General features: G+C 40.7%; 1 protein-coding gene across 1 annotated transcript in view; it reads left to right on the top strand.

Moving 5' to 3' along the window:
• Positions 1-17,692, top strand: part of kif21a (kinesin family member 21A) — a gene marked incomplete in the record, with an annotated part of 63,280 nt that extends 45,588 nt beyond the window's left edge. Inside the window, 8 exon segments of the mRNA XM_065956907.1 lie at positions 312-437; positions 5,329-5,465; positions 9,603-9,777; positions 10,156-10,320; positions 11,426-11,543; positions 11,795-11,965; positions 13,232-13,431; positions 14,487-17,692. Coding sequence (XP_065812979.1) covers positions 312-437; positions 5,329-5,465; positions 9,603-9,777; positions 10,156-10,320; positions 11,426-11,543; positions 11,795-11,965; positions 13,232-13,431; positions 14,487-14,577 — 1,183 coding nt within the window.
• Between the last annotated feature and the right edge of the window lie 918 nt (positions 17,693-18,610).

Here is an 18,610-nt window from a genome sequence, read left to right as displayed (position 1 = left end):
TTGCTTTATACCTGAGTGCACACTGACTTGTCTTTCAAATCTGCCATGGCTGATAGTTTTCCTTCAGCAAATGAAGTAAAAGAGTTGTACAAAACTTTAGAACAAATTCTACACAGGGACCTTAGTAAATTAACATGAGCTTGGCGAAGACCCACCACAGTTTTGGGACTTTAAAAATCAGGTAAATGTGTTTCTCTGTGTACTTCATGCTCATCGTTTCATTGATTTATTTTTATTTTCACATTCTTTTTTTCATTTCATTGTGATCCTTTGTGTTGTGTGTGTATTAATGTGTGAAACTGAATGATCAGTTCTGGCTCCAGAACTTCACCAGGGCGGGAAAAACGCACTCCGGAGCCCTCCCCGCTCGCTCGCAGGAAGACCTATGACAAGTCACAAGCAGCATCGGACAGGGCAAAGATCAAGGAGATTAAACAGTAAGAGCTTGCTGCCGATGTTGTGGCTGCAGGGCCGAAATAATGATGCAGAGTAACTTCAATTCAGCTACTACTAATACTCCTTCTATGGGTTTCCTGCTGTGGAGAAGCATGTCATCTACTGCTAAATGAAAGATTTCTCTGCGCCTTGTGTGACAACATGAGCTGCAATGTTTGACACTGAATTTAAAGTCATATTGTTCCTAACTAACCTGAACATTATGACTCTTTTTGAGCCATAGTGAGGATGTTTTCTTTAAAATTCTTTGTAGTTTGACTTAAATTCAGTGTTCAACTTGCGGATCAGCCTCTTTCCTGCTGATTTACATGACAAACATCCCTGAAGTAGTCACTGTTCCTTCCCTTTCTTTGTCTTATCAGTAAACTCTTGGGAGTGAGACTGAAACGGAAGAACGAGCTGTTCCCCTAAAATGTGCTTTGTGTCTTCTTCTCAAGAATAATAAGGCGATAACAACGCGTATTCACATGTTGAAAGCGTTTCTACTTCCTGTCTTCTTACGGGAATACTTTTTTTGCACCCCGACAAGCATGGTCAGTATGTGACTGCATGAGTACTGATAATGTGTCAAAAGTGCAAAGCCAGTAGAGGCCAACAAAGCTGTTAGTTTCACATTAATAGTACCAACTCACAGAGACTCTTATTGTCTGACAGAAAGGCTTGAGAGGTCTCCATCAGGGTGTGCAGTGTGACTCATTTATGTGCGTACAACAAACTACATAACGCATTTTAATTACATTGGGGTTTTTTTAATGCACAGATACAGATTCTATTAGTGTGGGACATGTTAGCCTTTACTAATTGCATATAGTAAATGCGGATAACAGTTGAAAACTGAATGTGTCCCTGATCATAATTAAGACCAGACATGTATTTCAGCCTCATCCCAACCTTTGATTGGTTAGATTTAAGCTGCTGATAAAAAAAAAACTGTGTCCAAATGTGCATGATGCTTCTATTATCATCTTGGAGTTCAAGACAAATTTCCCCAAGTGGACAAGGGAGCCCTTCGTATCCTGTCGTAATATAATGAATATCAATCAACCTTCTTTTTGCATAGCACTGATTCATAAAAAATGTTATCTACACTTTACAAAAAGAGCAGATCTAGACGTTCTTTTTATTAAATTATCTCTCATTGAGGTCTACTATCCCTCCAGCCCTCTACACTCTGCTAATGAAGGTGTCTGATCCAACCTTCGCAACAGGGTCCTAAGCCAATCAGAAGTAAATTTCCCCATTCAAATCCTCCATTGACTTTTCACAAAATTCTTACATCAAGAGATTGGTGACTGAAACCAAGACAACCAGCCAACCCAATACTCATGACTATAGTACATTTAATTTGGCGCCAAAACGGCATCGAAAAACGGAGAAAAAGGCAAAGATACAAGACTGTGTACATAATTTTTGTTACTGAGTCAAGGGACTACCTATCCCACAATCCCTTGCAAATTATATCGTTTCTTCTTAAAAGTAACTTGAGTTGATATAGTGTTTATACTGTTAATGAAAGTGTTGTACTATCTTGTAGTTTGTGATTGTGATGAATATATAAACTGCATTCACTGGAAATTTACTTCTGATTGGCCAATTCCCCCCACACGCAGACACACAGCGAGGGGAGGAGGGAGGGGGCATTTCTACAAGTACAAATTTGTTTTGCTCCAGATGTCTCGCAAAATGTGTTGCAAAACTCAAGCAGTGGATTTTTTATACAAGTAAACATTTTTACATACAAGTTCACTTTTTTTTCCTTCAAGTTCTCACATCACATTCTACAAGCTCACATCTACCTTCATAGTGTGATGCTTCTCATCATGAGAAGCTGTCGATGTTGTTGATGATGCCATATTTTTTTTTTAAACAGTACTTCTGTGCTCCGCCTTTTAGCACCTGTGTGTCGTTCAGACTTAAAGCTGTTTTTTAGCATCCTTGCTTTTGTTGTATTAACTCTCTGATATGCGTCGCTGAACACATAATGCAGGAAACAATGCTTGGGGTGATTTACTGTAAGGGACTACCCTCTTGAAGGCATTTGAAAAGTCATGAAAGTATCACAATAGCAGCCCAAAATTTTCTGTATTTCCTGCCATATTGATGATTCCTAGAATCTGAAATCCTCAGATCGTAGTAAGATAGTAACTGTTCTCAAACGTCTCATATCATTCAGGACTTAGAACTGGTTATTGCTCCAGATTTGTTTCATTAGGCTCTAAAACTAATGCAGTTTCTTGACCAGATTGAAGGATGTTCACAGTTAAACCTGTATTGTAAGAATTAAGTAAATCCGATTGGGTAATAATCCTCTGTAATGTCTTCTGTACGATTACAACATGTCTGAACATGTGAGTGCATCCCTGTCAAGCTGTCCAAACAATTTCTTCTGTACGACGTGAATGCAGCATATGTGTCTCCCTTCTGCCCTCATGCAATCCACCCACACTCCTGCTACCAATGTGTAAACAGCTCAGCACACACTTTCATTATGCTGCTGCTTAATTGGCAACCCTACTCTCTTCCTTCACAGCCCCATCATCAGGAGCCCACCACTTCCGCTCTCCCCTCCTGCTTGTTCCAGTAACCGCTTTGCCTAGTTAACACGTATGACAGGGCATGTGTGGCGTACTGCAAACGTACTGCAGGTTAAGCAAATCAAATTGACACAAGGCAGCCAGAGAGTCAGATTAGAGTCAGGGAAAGTTGTAGAGATTAGCTACAGCATTGCACTCAAAAATCTCCACTTTTATAAAAGTCTGGCTAAGGCCTCTTTCCCCAAATTCAGAAGGAATCTCCTGCTAATACTGGATTCATGATACCATTTTATCACAATTTTCTATTGTCTCTATTACTATCTTGCACTCATTTGGGCTTTTTTTTTTTTACTTGTCTGCTCACCTCGTTCCTACAACCCAGCTTCAAGACGAACCAGAAAACTTCACGTCTGTCCATGTCTGTTCACCTGTCTTCTTCAGCTACTATCGCCGAACAAGAGAGGACAAAAGCAGTATTGAAATTTTCCAAATTTGTATCGATTTGTTTAAGGCTTTATATGCGATTTGTCACACTTAAATATAATAGAAATCAAGTATATCCTCTGAAAATAACTCTGTGAGTCCCACTGTCTGTGATGTTTTCCGAGTTTTCCGAGTCATATTTTCAGTTTGTTTACATCGCCCGGACAGCGGCTGACTCCCCTCGCGAATAAAAGTTGTTTAATTGAGGGACTAGAGAAAAGAAGAATAACATACTGTACTCACTGCTTAACTGCGTTTCTAGATCACACTCATTTCAGGTAAATTTACATGCAGTGTGAAGATACGAGCATAATAAAGATCGCTAGCATTAGCATGCTAACACAACAATGCACCGCAAGTTGTTTTGGTTTCATGCTGGTGCTCAAGGGCGACATCTACTGGATCAAAAAATCCCATACAAAGACTTTAAAGAAGCTTTGCGTCAATTCATGCAGGAAATGTAAGTCATACGTCCCTGCTGTAATCAGCTGACAGCCAACTGGTCGAATCCTTGTTTCAGTCACACACACACAAATCAGAGCTCATTCTCACATCATGGCGGTCCATTTAAACACAACTTCCGTCTCACTGATCTCTACTACACCTATGCTGCATACTCTGCTGCTGCTGTCAAAGCTTTGCCTCCAACTCCCCAGCCGCCTCCTTTCTGCCTGGAGCCTTTGGTTCACCCGTGTGAGGGTGGAGTTTAGCACTGTGCTTCCTGGAAACCTATTTGTTATTTGTTAGAAAATAATTTCCAAATGATTGATTTGCAAATCATCGCTCAGGAATCTCTGATACTTTCTCCTCTCTTCAGTACAGATGGATGCTGTCACCTGTCCTCCAACCACATGCTACATAATGTTTCCCCTCCTCCATCGGAACCACCCAAGTACACTTTTTTTTAAATTTTTAATTTGCCTTATGGGTCACTTGTGGTGTACAGGGCCAAGGTGGATCTAATCATAGACTCTTCTTGTGTGGCCTCCTTCTTTTGTCAACGTCCTCGACACCCCTAGACAATCTCAACACTCTTAGATCTTCTGTCTGGAGGCCAGATGATGCATCAGACCTGCTACCTGGATAAACCAGACCCAGACTTCATTTAAACAATGAATGGGATACTTATCAGGGATCAATAGATAATTATAATAAACCCCAACAGGCTCTTATTTTTAAGCGTGTTACTGCCTTTGAACACTCAGTAATCTTCTCTATTCATTGGCCTTTTTTTCAATTCAGTCAGCCTTTTATTCGGTGCACAACAGGCCATTTGAAAGCTCATTCATTTTAAAAAAACTCATTGCGCTGTGGATCGGTGGTTCAGCATCAGCTTGTCCTGCTGCTTCTTGGTTAGCTGCAACTGTAGTAGAGGATAATGATTTGACACTTACACTAGCAGATGTCAACTTGTCAGCCAATCGGTGATCAATCAGGGTTCCTGTGTTGCTTATTGGATTGTTTCACCCTAAAGATCCAACTCCGCTGGTTTCCAACGATCATCTGTCTTTGTGTCTTGGGGTGTTTTTTTTATTTTTATCTGTTACAGGCTGGGAAAGAGAAGCTTTTGAAGGGGCAGTAGGGGTATTTTTGGACTCGTGGTTTTCTTTTTCTCCAGCACAATAATGGTGACTCTTCAAACAGCTGCCTCCTAATTTTCCTTTGGACTGTTCCTGTCATCTCTTTCTATTCTTGGTTTGCAGCGTCGTGGTAATCAGCCATGAGAGCTGCATGCTGTGCATGATTCTGGTTGCGTCGGTGTGATTTATTTCTGTGCTGCGCTCTGATTATTCGACAGTATTATGTCTATTCTGCAGCTTTTTATAGTTTTGTGTGTGTGTGTGTGTGTTTCCAGGGGCGTCATTAATCCTGTGCCGGCCACTAAGAGCAGCCGTTCAGCGACCTTGCAGTGCGTCCACGTGGCGGAGGGACACAATAAAGCGGTCCTGTGTGTCGACTGCACTGATGACCTCCTCTTCACCGGATCCAAAGGTTGATAACACCCACAATCATCCCTCCACCCTTCCCTTCGTCACCTCTTCCCCTCTCCCTCATCAGTATTCCTCACACGTTCGCTTCCTATACTGGCAATGCTAATTTATTCCACTTTGACATGCTCATATGCTGTTAACAGCAAATAAAACCTGACAGGGTTTAATTAAGATTGGCAGGTGCACAGTGTGTGGATAAACGAGGAGATGTAGAAAAATTATATTGCACATACTGTAAAACTATTCTTGTTAAAAAGCTTTGTATAATAATTAATGGAGGTGGATGTATTGGAAATCAAATACAGTGACTCGCTCATTTATCCCCCTGGAGCTGCTAAGTTTTATGCCTCTGTGCTGGAGACAGATGTGGAGACACTGGATACAGTGTACCGATGTGGAGACACTGGATACAGTGTACCGATGTGGAGACACTGTATACATTGTACAGATGTGGAGACACTAGAGACAGTGAACAGATGTGGAGACGCTAGAGACAGTGTATAGATGTGGAGACACTAGAAACAGTAAACAGATGTGGAGACACTAGAGACAGTGTACAGATGTGGAGACACTAGAGTCAGTGTATAGATGTGGAGACAGTAAACAGATGTGGAGACAGTGTATAGATGTGGAGACACTGGAGACAGTAAACAGATGTGGAGACAGTGTATAGATGTGGAGACACTGGAGACAGTAAACAGATGTGGAGACACTAGAGACAGTGTACAGATGTGGAGACGCTAGAGACAGTGTATAGATGTGGAGACGCTAGAGACAGTAAACAGATGTGGAGACACTAGAGACAGTGTACAGATGTGGAGACACTTGAGACAGTGTATAGATGTAGAGACACTGGAGACAGTAAACAGATGTGGAGACACTAGAGACAGTGTACAGATGTGGAGACGCTAGAGACAGTGTATAGATGTGGAGACACTGGAGACGGTAAACAGATGTGGAGACAGTGTACAGATGTGGAGACACTAGAGACAGTAAACAGATGTGGAGACACTAGAGACAGTTTACAAATGTGGAGACAGTGTACAGATGTGGAGACACTAGAGACAGTGTACAGATGTGGAGACACTGGAGACAGTGTACAGATGTGGAGACACTAGAGACAGTGTACAGATGTGGAGACACTAGAGACAGTGTACAGATGTGGAGACACTGGAGACAGTAAACAGATGTGGAGACACTGGAGACAGTAAACAGATGTGGAGACACTGGAGACAGTGTACAGATGTGGAGACACTAGAGACAGTGTACAGATGTGGAGACACTTGAGACAGTGTACAGATGTGGAGACACTGGAGACAGTGTACAGATGTGGAGACACTGGAGACAGTGTACAGATGTGTTATGTGTTCGGGGCAAAAAGTCAGTCCATCATTTCCTGGTGAATGTCAGGGATGCTAGGAGGTTATTTGTTATGATTTGATCTGTTATGATGGTCATTGGTCAAGGCCACTGTGACCTCTCCAAATGGGTTATTTTGCAACAAATCAATTTTACATATTTTATTAATCCATGAGGGAAATTCTGGTTTACACTCTGTTGTTGAGACACATGCTTCTCACACACATAGGCATGGAATAAACACACATGCACCAACAGGAGCTATGGACAGGCATTAGTGGGGCTGCTACGCAGGGAGCGCTCCAGAGCTGTTGGGGTTTATGTGCCTTGCTCAAGGGCACCTGGGCAGTACTCAGGAAGTGAACTGGCACCTCTCCAGCAACCAGACCAACTTAAATATTTTGGTCCACACCAGGGGGCTCATTTATCAACAGTGTGTAAGCACGGAGCTGTGCGTAATTTGTGCGCAAGAACATTCCATTACCATTACTGTATCCAATTCAAAATCCTTCTCCTCACACATAAAGCCCTTAACCACCAGGCCCCCTCCTACCTCACGGCTCTCCTTCACCCTCACACTCCTACACGCAGCCTCCGTTCTTCAAAAGCCATCCTCCTGTCTCCCCCTCTTAGAACCAAGCACCGAACCTGGGGGGGGGACAGAGCCTTCTCCATAGCTGCCCCCTCCCTCTGGAACTCACTTCCAACACACATTCATTACCTTTATTGTTGTTATCTTTATGATTTGTGTGTAATGTTGTGATGTCTGTTAGTCTGTCCTTTACTGTGCTGTTCTTTCTGTTTTTAACTATTGTACAGTGTCTTTGAGTTTTTTAAAAGCGCTTATAAATAAAATGTATTATTATTATTCCCACGCAAAGAGTGGGATTTATCAACTTGTACTTTTACTTAGAAATGTGTGTAAATATAAGCACAGCTCTGAGCATGCGTACAGAGAATCTAGCGGTAGAACATTGAAAGAACTACGAGTGTCACAGCACGCCAGAACCAATCTCAACGTAGATGCATGTTCCAAGTTTTCTTTAATTAAAAACCCCAAATAAGTGATTTTGTCTAGTTTGAAACAGACGTGTTGCCTTAATTTGTTCCAAAACCTTAAAAAGACCGACGTGATAGGCGTTTGAAATGTTACATTATGGCTCGTTTTGCCTTTAGATGATTTGGCGAACCGTGTGCTCCGCAGTAAGGGCTTTTCAAAAGAGTGCACTGATCTGTTTGGTCCAGCCTGTCCTCTTGTGAGAGCGTCACTGTTTAATTTTTTTCCCAGAGAGAGCTTTGCCCCCGATGACGCTGTAAATGTACCGTTCTTGGGTGAAATTTTGGAGTATTCTGTTATCCTCCAGCTGCAAATGCTTCTCGCTTTTGTGCCGCGATGAGTTTTATTTTTTGCACTGAGCTTAATCTCAAACTTCATCTTCGTCTTTTCTCCTCTGACCTGTCACCTTCTCTCCTGCATCATTTGTTCTTTTGTGAGTAACTTCGACTAAGTGAAAAGACTAATAATTTAATTGGGTCACTTAGCGCAAGAGTTACTAACCTTATTGTATTTATTTATCTATTTATTTATTTATTACCATTTTTTATTCAACCTCATCCACTTCCATTTCTGCTTTCAAGCTCCTTTTCTTTACTCTCATATTATTCCTCCGAGGTAAATATGTTGACGTGGTTTTTAAAGAGGTGTGTTGTTACCATAAATGGTTTAGTGGAGGCGTTTCTGAATGCAAATGTCCCCGAACATGCACAAGCCTGCTGGTTAAGAACATGTGGGATTTATCAACACTGATTACCTACCGATGTGCGTACGATCACTGTCTGCATGGTTGATAAATACAGATTTTTTTGTACTTTATAGAACATTATAAATTTCATTCGTAAGACAGAATTTAGAACACTTTCTACGCACTGTTGATTAATGAGACCCCAGGAGTTTAATCTGCGACCCTCTAGATCCCAACCCAAGCCCCTACACACTGAGCTACTGCTGCTCCCTAATTATGACATGAGGTGTCGTTTCTGACATGGCAAAGGTCAACTTCACTTTTACATCATAATATTTATTTTCTCGCGATTATTATTCAACTCCATAACCACTGAATTTGTGTCATTATTCTTGGGCACCCACCATGAAATTGTGGTGATCATAGAGATCTGTATTTTATAAAGAAGGATCAGGGATCCTTGGGTTCCAGGAGATCCAACAATCTGAGTTACAGTTTTATCCTATTAGTTAAAAAGTAAAAGAATGTGTGACAAAGAAAATATTCTTTGTTTCTCTTTCCTCTTGATAAACATTCATACAAATAAATCTACAGCAGAGCAAGATCAGCAAATTCAAAAAATAGTCCCTGAATCTAATATCAAGCGTTTGCCTCAGGGCGCTTTACAGTTACTGTTGATGACGATGATTGATGACTAATTAATGTTATTATTGAGTCATGCATAAACAATATGCCTTATCTTAAACAGGCTTACATGACACCATTATTAATACAAAGAGACCAAAGACCCAAAGTAGACACTTAATAATAATAAATCATCCTGATGTTTCTTCCAGGCTTTAGAGAAAAAAGTGATTCTGCAAGTTTCTAATGTCTCCCTTGTATCACCAAGAACAGGGTTTACATTGTGATTCATTTTCAAACAGCCTTGATTTTGAGCTCGACACTCATTGCTCTAGTTTTGATGTCGTCGTTTTCTCACCATGGTCCATGCATGAAAAAATAAAGAAGATGACAGACTGTCTTCATGTCCACAGACAGGACCTGTAAGGTGTGGAATCTGGTGACGGGTCAGGAGATAATGTCCCTGGCCGGTCATCCCAACAACGTGGTGTCGGTCCGCTACAGCTCCAGTCTGGTCTTCACCGTCTCCACCTCCTACATCAAAGTCTGGGACATCCGGGACTCTGCCAAGTGCATTCGAACATTGACGTGAGTTAAACTGATTTAAAGGTGCGCTGGTTTGTCTGACATATAGTTATATCATTTTGTTAAATCTTGAGATTTAGAAAAATATGGACCAAAGTTGCCCCTGAATGATCTAATGAATACTTATTTACCCGTAAATACACATTTAAAACTGACTCATCTATAAGAAGGGATGTAGAAGGCTTACAGCGAAACGGTTTTAATAATTTCATCAGACACCATCACAAGTAAAAGCCTCAAAATACAACATGTTCTCTCACCTTTAAAGTATTTCGTACCTTCATGCATGATGTGTGGGAACACTTCCGTTTCTTTTACCCCTGATTTCTTGAATCAGATGCGGAAACATCTCATCTGTGTGGGTTTTTTTTTTTTTTTCAGGTCCTCTGGTCAGGTTAATGTGGGAGATGCCTGTGCGTCTAACACCAGTCGGACGGTCACCATCCCTGCAGGAGAGAATCTAGTCAACCAGATTGCTCTGAACCCAAACGGAACGGTTCTGTATGCCGCCGCTGGAAACTCAGTCAGAGTCTGGGATCTGAGAAGGTAAAAACGAGTGATGAGTAAGAAATGTTTAAGCAGTGACACAGGATATTTATATTGTATCACAATGACTTTAATGTTTTTAAGCCCCTCTAGTGATGAGATTTAAGGGGATGTAATGAATCACAATTTGATCAAAAGAATATGTGTTGGATGAATCGTCGTAGATTCTTGCACAAAATAGTAAAAACCTTTGCACATCCATTTCATAAGACAGGTGCGTAGGAGAGCAATGTGTCAATCAAAAACTCAAAGGTAAACTCCTGCACACAGTCTGACTAGCAAACAAACATTTATTGGCAACGTTTCAGTACTTGACCTTCATCAGGCAACCGAAACGTTGCCAATAAACGTTTGTTTGCTAGTCAGACATTGTAGATTTTTGTTCAACATTTAATCATTATCCTGAAGAAATGATGATTCATGTAGCTCCAACATTCAAACCTTTGGATTCATGGAAGAATTGTCTCGAATGAACCAATCCAGGTTGAGCGTCCAGTCGTCATTGAGATTTTCATTTTGTAGTTTCACTTTACTTCATATTATTTTTACTTGAAGAAGAACATGTCAGTGCAAAACGTTTATTTTTTATTAAAATGAAGTTATGTGTATTAAAAGTCAAACTTAAAATGAGATTAAGCCGACAGTCTGTTTATAATTCTCTGCATATCTGCTCTGCTCTTAAACAATATTCTGATGCCTAACACACACAGCCGTTTCATCACAGCACACTGCTGTGTAGCTGCACAGTCTGAGGACCTGATTCATTAAAACCTGTCAGGTATCCAATCCAAAGCTGTCAGCGACCAATGACAGCCTGTTTAACTTTTGATGAATAGCCTTTCTCTTTTATTTGAAAGGAGCGACAGTCACAGGCAGTACGGATTATTAAAAAACCAACTATATGCACTCAGATTAAACTTCCAAACTCAATTCAAAAACTTGTTTGCTCACACGTCTGTTTTTATCACGAGTATCAGCGTAAGCAGCATCTTGCTTCATAGACTAATGTCCTAGAATTAATTGATTTTCACCTGCATGCTTGTCCTGAGTCGGGCGCCATTTTTCTATCCTTTTAAGGTCTTTTTTGTTGTTTTTTTCTGCTCAGATTTGCGTCCACAGGGAAACTTACCGGTCACCTCAGCCCTGTCATGTGTCTGACTGTGGATCAGTCTGGAAACAACCAGGACATGGTGATCACCGGGTCCAAGGACCACTACATCAAGGTGAGTTTTTAGTGATCTGCGCCTCTTTCTTACCTTTTTGTTTTTGCCAGAACACATTCTGATCGCCATGGAAACCAAAGCATAGACATATGATTGTAGCATACGATAAGATTTAGGCATTCATGAATACAACATAAGGATTGTGGGAGTGTATCCATTACGCAAGACAAACCTTACATCATGAGCTAGTCCCCACAAAGTGTTGTCACATTGATGCACCTCTAACACGTAGCTGTATGACTCTCTTTCAGCTGTTTGATGTGACCGAAGGCTCTCTGGGGAGCATCAGCCCCACACACAACTTTGAACCTCCCCATTACGACGGAATCGAGTCTCTGGTGGTCCAGGGGGACATTTTCTTCAGCGGCTCCAGAGACAACGGCATCAAGAAGTGGGACCTGGACCGCAAAGACCTGCTGCAGGTACTGGATCAGAAAGATGTCAGATAAAAAAGATGCATTAGAAAGATATTCAGAGGCTGCGATGAAACACTTTGGTATTAAGGAGCAACTACAGTAGCTGTTCTTCATTCAAGGTTGAGTGGTCAACTACTTTTCAAAGTGCTTTGCCTCACTCCAATTCTGATTTGTAATAATGGATAGCACCTTTCATACATAAAAGCATGCAGCCCAAAGTGCTTCTCAAAAGAATGACAGACAGGAAGTAAAAATCAGAAATGGACAACAATAGATGAAATCCTGAAAGACTGAAACAGGAAAGAAGGTGATGAAATGATTAAGTAAATACATACTAAACGGAATAATACAATATGTAGGAATTGATTCATTGAAATTAGATCTAATGTAAAAACAATGATAAAAATGTTGACCGAGGCTATTTTCACACTAAGACAAAATATTTAATCAACACCAGGCGATATTAAAGACTCAAACTAAGACTTTTAAAAGATGTGAAATAAGAAAAAACTAAGAATTATTAAACTAATCATCAGAAGAAGAAAAGATGAGCGCTGATAGCCTGGCGGTTATCTCGTACGCCCCATGTACGGAGGCTTTAGTCCTCATTGCAGCGGCAGTGGGTTTGAATCTGACCTCGACCCTTGGCTGCATGTTGTCCCCCGCTCTCTCCTTCCAACGTTTTCTGCCTATCCTCAACTGTTTAAAAGATGACTAGTGGTTGTAATATTTTTATATAAACAATTTCAAACACCAAATCCATACATTAAAATATCAAGATTTTGTTTTTTTAGTGCACAAAAAAGTAATTTCTCTAATCTCATTTTGATTATTTTTACATTTTCCTAATTAGACGGTGCTGTCAATTTGGTGCTGACATCTTTTACATACATGTGTGTATTTTCAGTGGCACTAGCCATCATGTAACTGCATATCTGTCATTGAATTAACTTCTCTATATTTGGTTATAAAGCGTTTCTATGTTGTTCGAATGACAAGTAGAGCTAAAAACAAGTCTTGTAGCCCGTCAAACAAAATATGATTGGCCTTGAACCGTTATAACACCTGTCATTTTCAGTCCAAACACTTTCTGTATTTGCCCTGCCTCATCCCTGATGTTGACATAATAGCAAAATGTTTTTTAACTGCAGGATGTGATCGTCTGTTCTATTGTCTTTGCAAGTCCAAAAAAAAAAAACTGACAATCTCAACAGCTGGAAGAGCTTTGTTCTTGTCTACTTTCATAAAACCTTTGACTCCTGTCTCCAACAGCAAGTCCCAAACGCACACCGTGACTGGGTTTGTGCACTCGGTGTCGTGCCGGGGTCTCCTGCCTTGCTGAGTGGCTGCAGGGGTGGAGTGCTCAAGCTGTGGCACACGGACACTCTGGGGACTCTGGGGGAGCTGAAGGGGCATGAAAGTCCCATCAACAGCATATCTACCAACAGCAGCCACCTGTTCACCGCCTCCGAGTGAGTCTGACACACCAACCAAATACACACTATTCATGACTTTATGTTACCAGGACATGCATTGAACTGCTTCACAAGGCATTGACTTACTGATTCACCTTCAAAATGAACTCTTAACTACAGATGAACAAGTCGGAGCAGAGATAGCTTCTGAGGATCTGTCACACATAAAGCAAAGAAAGTTCAACTTTCATTCGCCTAGCTTCTAAATGATGTGGGCCAATGCTAAGGCTTAACCACACATCTGATGTTAAATATCTCTTGATTTATAAAATAACAATAATAGTCATAACTTTTATTTATTTACAGCTTGACCAATAAGGGGTTTTTGGGTCGATGGTGTAGTAGGGAAGGGGAAAAAATATCAGAATCGGGTTTTATTGCCAAGTACATTTACACATACAATGAATTTGTCTTGGTGTATTGGTGCAGAAACAGTTAACAAAGGAAAATAAAGCAAAAATAGCAAGAACTTGAATAATGAAATATAAGAAGCAATTACAATATATAGTATACAATTTAAAAATGTAAAAATATTAAAAAGAAAAAGTACAAAATGTGCAATGAAGGAGCTGTGCAGTTGACAATGAAACAAATCTTGCAGTGTATATAAATCCACTCACAGAGTGCATGTAAAGAAAATATATAAGTCCAGTGAGTGTTAATGTTACGCATAAAAACAGAAATCTTTCTTAGATCTATGTTCGATCTGTAGAGGTAGGTATAGATACAATTATTGCGTCGTTCCCTCAAATGCAGTTATCGAACACTTGTGGAAAAATATGAAGATGGTCACTCAACTGAGAAGTAACTGCACATGGAGAGTGATGATGCTTGTTGTGATACATACAGCACATATTAGCACGTAAGCTAATGAAGGAGGGGGGGACAAGCTAACACTATACTGTAATTGATGTGCGGCGTCTGCTTCCTGTCGCTGTTTATTGTAGTAAAACATTCATTCATGTCAGCAAGACTGATTAGACATGTTTATTACTTCCTCAGCTGTGTGGTAGTTTAACTCTTTTGTTTGTGTGTTTGACTGTTTCTTCCAGTGACCGGACTGTGAAGATCTGGCGTGCACGTGGCGGACTGGACAGCAACTTGGAGACGGTCGACAACGCAGATGAGGTGGCCAGTATCTGAACACAGAAGCCACCTGCTGGGTGTGACTTTAGAGGACACTTAAGGGCATCTTTGGATGCTGCTGCCCTGCACTTTGATCCCCCAACTTATTAAGCCCAACGCTGACTCCTGAAACACACCTTTAACGCCATGTGACCTTTGTGACTGAGCCAAGAACGAAGACATGTCCACCCACACTAGCACCATACTTTTTTTCTTAAACTCGTGCTAGTTAGTTTAGTTTAATGTATTGTTCATACTCTTTGCAGTATTTTTTTTCTCTTTTGCGCTGTAGACGATTTGTCATCTCAGAACATGAGAACATCACAAAGTCAGATCAATCGAGACTCGAAGACGACAAAGACAGAAAGTAGCTGAGCGCTATTCAGAACTGTGCCAGGATCAAATATAGAAAAGAAAGAAAGGCTTTTGAAGTCAAGGAAGAGAAGAGAAGGTGGCCGAGCGAACGGGTTGGTAGCTGGTCTTCCCAAACCCAGTTCTCGGGTTTGTGAGGATTGTTTGAGATTGCTTTTCTGCATTGAAGCAGAGCAAATGTCCCTGCGCTCCTTTTCCTCTTAAGATTAATCAAAGTGGCTTTACTGCTCGTGTTAAAGACAAATCATCCTTCCCCTAAACTTCCCCTTCCTGCTTTTGTGCTCCTCCCTCCGAAATTCATGCAGCTGTTTAAGATCAGCGACCAAAATTGCGCACACATTTGTTGTCCTTGCTGTCCTGCACTGCACTCGTGAACACATCACACTTTACAGTAGCAGCAAAAAGTTTGACATTTTGAGACGTATATTTATTCCCTTTCTACTCTTGTGTCTGTCTGTGAAATAGAGTTTGGTTAGCTTGGCTTAGCATAGCATAAAGGCTGGAAACAGGGAAAATAGCTGCTATGGCGTTATCCAAAGGGAGAAAAGCATCTGACTGTCAGCATCTCTGAAGTTAAATAACTAATATGGTTTTTCTTTTCTAAGTTTTAGGTTTGATTCACAGGGAAGCGCCTTATGATTAACATGATGTGTTCATTACTGAATAGTTTAGAATTAGCCAAAATACAGCAAGCCAGAGCTTTATCTAACATAATTGTTTTTGTTTAATTAAAGGGGAAGAATATGAGTGTTCCCTTTGTCCTCTGCTCTCTGCACAGTCGTGTTTAAGAGACTCCCTCAGACAACAGGAGCCCCGCTTCAGAGCAAGAAAAGACGTAACAGTAAAGAGTAGCAGCTGATGAGCTGAGCCACTGATGATGTCACTTGTGATAAAGCTTGTCAAGTCACCAGCTGCCGATTGTCAAACACACGGTCTGTATCAGCAGTTGTCAGCTTTAAGCGACGTCAGTAAGTTTCAATCTTACGACTGGTTAGAAATGACAGAGTGGTAACAGAGCAGTCGTGTTCAGAGAAGAACAATATTCAAACAATCTTCTATGAGTCAAGGAAACAAAATCATAGATCGTTTTAGTTTATAACCATTCAAAATATAATAGAAACAGTAAGATGATAAAACAGATTTTTATAAAAAAAACCTCAGTAATGTGCTGGAATATATCTCGGAGGGCAGCTGTAACCTCCTCTGGTAATTCAATTCTTACACCTACAGTACCGTGTGAAAGTCTAAGGTCACCTCTAGCCATCTTTATTCATAACTCGCCCTCTTTATTTAGATACAACCTGGAAAATAGCAACCAGGAAATACTTCGATTCATTCTGACCTCCCTCTGTGTTTAGCACATCTTGAACTCGTTAGTGGAGATTGTCTTGAAGGTTTCTGCTAATAACAGGCTTTTTTCAGCCGTTCTTCTCTATATTGAAGCATTCTTGTATTTCTGTCTGCCCAGGTGATCCCATACTGTCTCTGTCATATCCAGGTCTGGACTCTGTGGAAGCCAGTGCATGGCTGTCAGTGTTTTATCAGCTGTTTATCTTTCCAAATGTGATTCACTGCATTAGGGCAGTGTGTTTGGTTTGAAGTCGTGGTCAGGCTGAAAAATAAATCCATTTACAATCAGGCTCTTTCCAGGAGGACATATCATAATAAAGCACTGTCCTGTATTTGATGTATGGATTAGTAAAAAAACAGATGTGATGAGTCGATTTGAGAGCTTGGAGTTTCCAATAGGCAGATTTATTTTTCATACTTCAAGCCAGAGACAGGCTAGCTGTTTACCCCTGCTTCCTGTCTTTATGCTAAGCTAAGCTAACTGGCTGCAAACGCTCAGAGATAAAGGGAATAAACCTTCAGAAAATGTCAACGTATTCTTGTAAATCTTGAGCACTTGTGAAAACCGACACAATGAGTCTTTGTTAAAACAGTTAATCCTTCATAAATATGAATAGGTTCAGATATATTCTGCACTTGTTGTCCGTGTTTCATCGTACTTGTAAACGTGTGCTCACTCTCACATGTTGCGGTTAGCGCTCACTGAACCTTCACTACTGACATGTCGTCTAACTCCCGTGCTGCTAAGTCGTGTGCTCACCTTCTTCAACCCTATAAGAGGGCTCTCTCATCATGGACTCCGGGTGAGGTCCAATCAGTAGGCTACCCAGCAATGTGTTTGTATATAAATGTGATAATATCTTTTTTTTGTTTTTTTTTTTGAAGAGGAGAGGCCTTCAGACTTTGCCCCATGTTGTGAGAATAACCCCTCGCCCGTCTCCCAGTTCTGATCCTCGCGGCGCCTTCCCGGAGACACTCGCCGTCTCTTATGATGCAACTGTCGCGATTGTGTGCTGTCACTTTTTGAATGTTCGATGAAACAGCCGCTGTTGGCATTATTTGAGTACATATCTAATGTATGTAAACGATGTATTTAAAAATAAATCAGACCGAATGTTTGTTGTGTGGGACCACAGATTTGGAAACAGTCCCACGTGAGAGCTGAGCGGACCAGATTAAAAACTGTGGACGGAGTTTTTCCTCCAGTGAGCTGGCAGATTGTGTTTTGTGGCCTACACGTTTTTCTTCTCTCTGTTCTTCTGTTTGTAATGCTCGCCCTGTTACACATTTCCCAGGCGTCTCCCCCTCTCTTTCTCTCTCTGGAGTTTTAGAAGCCATTCCCGAATGGCCAACTCTGTAGCGATTCTAATGTCAGATGCCTGGTGAGAATAAACACCATCTGTCAAAAACAGCAACTTCTGTGTGGTTTTTCTCTGGTCTGTCAGTCATTTATAAACTACATGTAGAGGCTCAAATACCTGCAGGTTGGTCACTTATACAAATATCTACAATATCTGGTCAGTTTTTTTTAAATGTGTTTGCTTTTCTGTCGATAGTCTCTTAATTTTCACCTTATTTCAGCAAATCTTCATTTTAAGCCCAACTCATTTTTATTATTATAAAAGGCAATATACAAACAGGACATTTTTTAGTGTTAATTGACTTGATGTGGGATACAAATGCATGAATTCTCCCATGAAAAAAATCATTATTATGACTTTATTTTGTACCATATTGTCATATAAAAGCCTCATCTAACTAATTACCTCACTAATAAAGGATGTATCTCAGGTTCCTGCAGGAGTTACTGTTGTGTTTAGGAAAACAAATTATATCTGCTCACTACATCTTGTAGTTTAAGGACCATTTATTTAAGGTTTTCTCAAGGGTGCTGGCTGAATCAAAACAAGGCACTCAGTTCTGCACTGCCTGTAAGTATTGGTCAGTTTTGTGAAAGGCCTGCCAGATAAAAGTCGCCTAATGTTGAATCTCCATGAAATGTCACAACGTCTACAACTGAGATGAGAAAATATGACGAGTCATATCTCATCCTGGCTTCACCTGTAAACATAGCCTACAGTGTGTGGTGACTTGTGAAGTGCTGTGACAGCATGAAGCCAAACAAGTTGAGACACTTTGGACACGTCAAATCAGTCAAAAATGTTTGCTGTTAACACGTAAAGGCTTCTGTGTTTCTTTTCAAACCTTTCCTCTGAGGTGAGGATACTTTCTGTAAAGCATGTTTGAAGATGTGTGACCACTTGATGGCAGTAGAATCACCTGCACGACTGACCGAGGACAGTGTGTGAGTAAGAGTCAGAGCTGTCAA

The sequence above is a fragment of the Labrus bergylta genome, chromosome 7, assembly GCF_963930695.1.
Source record: "Labrus bergylta chromosome 7, fLabBer1.1, whole genome shotgun sequence".
Taxonomy (NCBI): Eukaryota; Metazoa; Chordata; class Actinopteri; order Labriformes; family Labridae; genus Labrus; species Labrus bergylta.
Note: the sequence above shows the minus strand (reverse complement) of the source record. Positions and strands in the feature narration are given on the sequence as shown.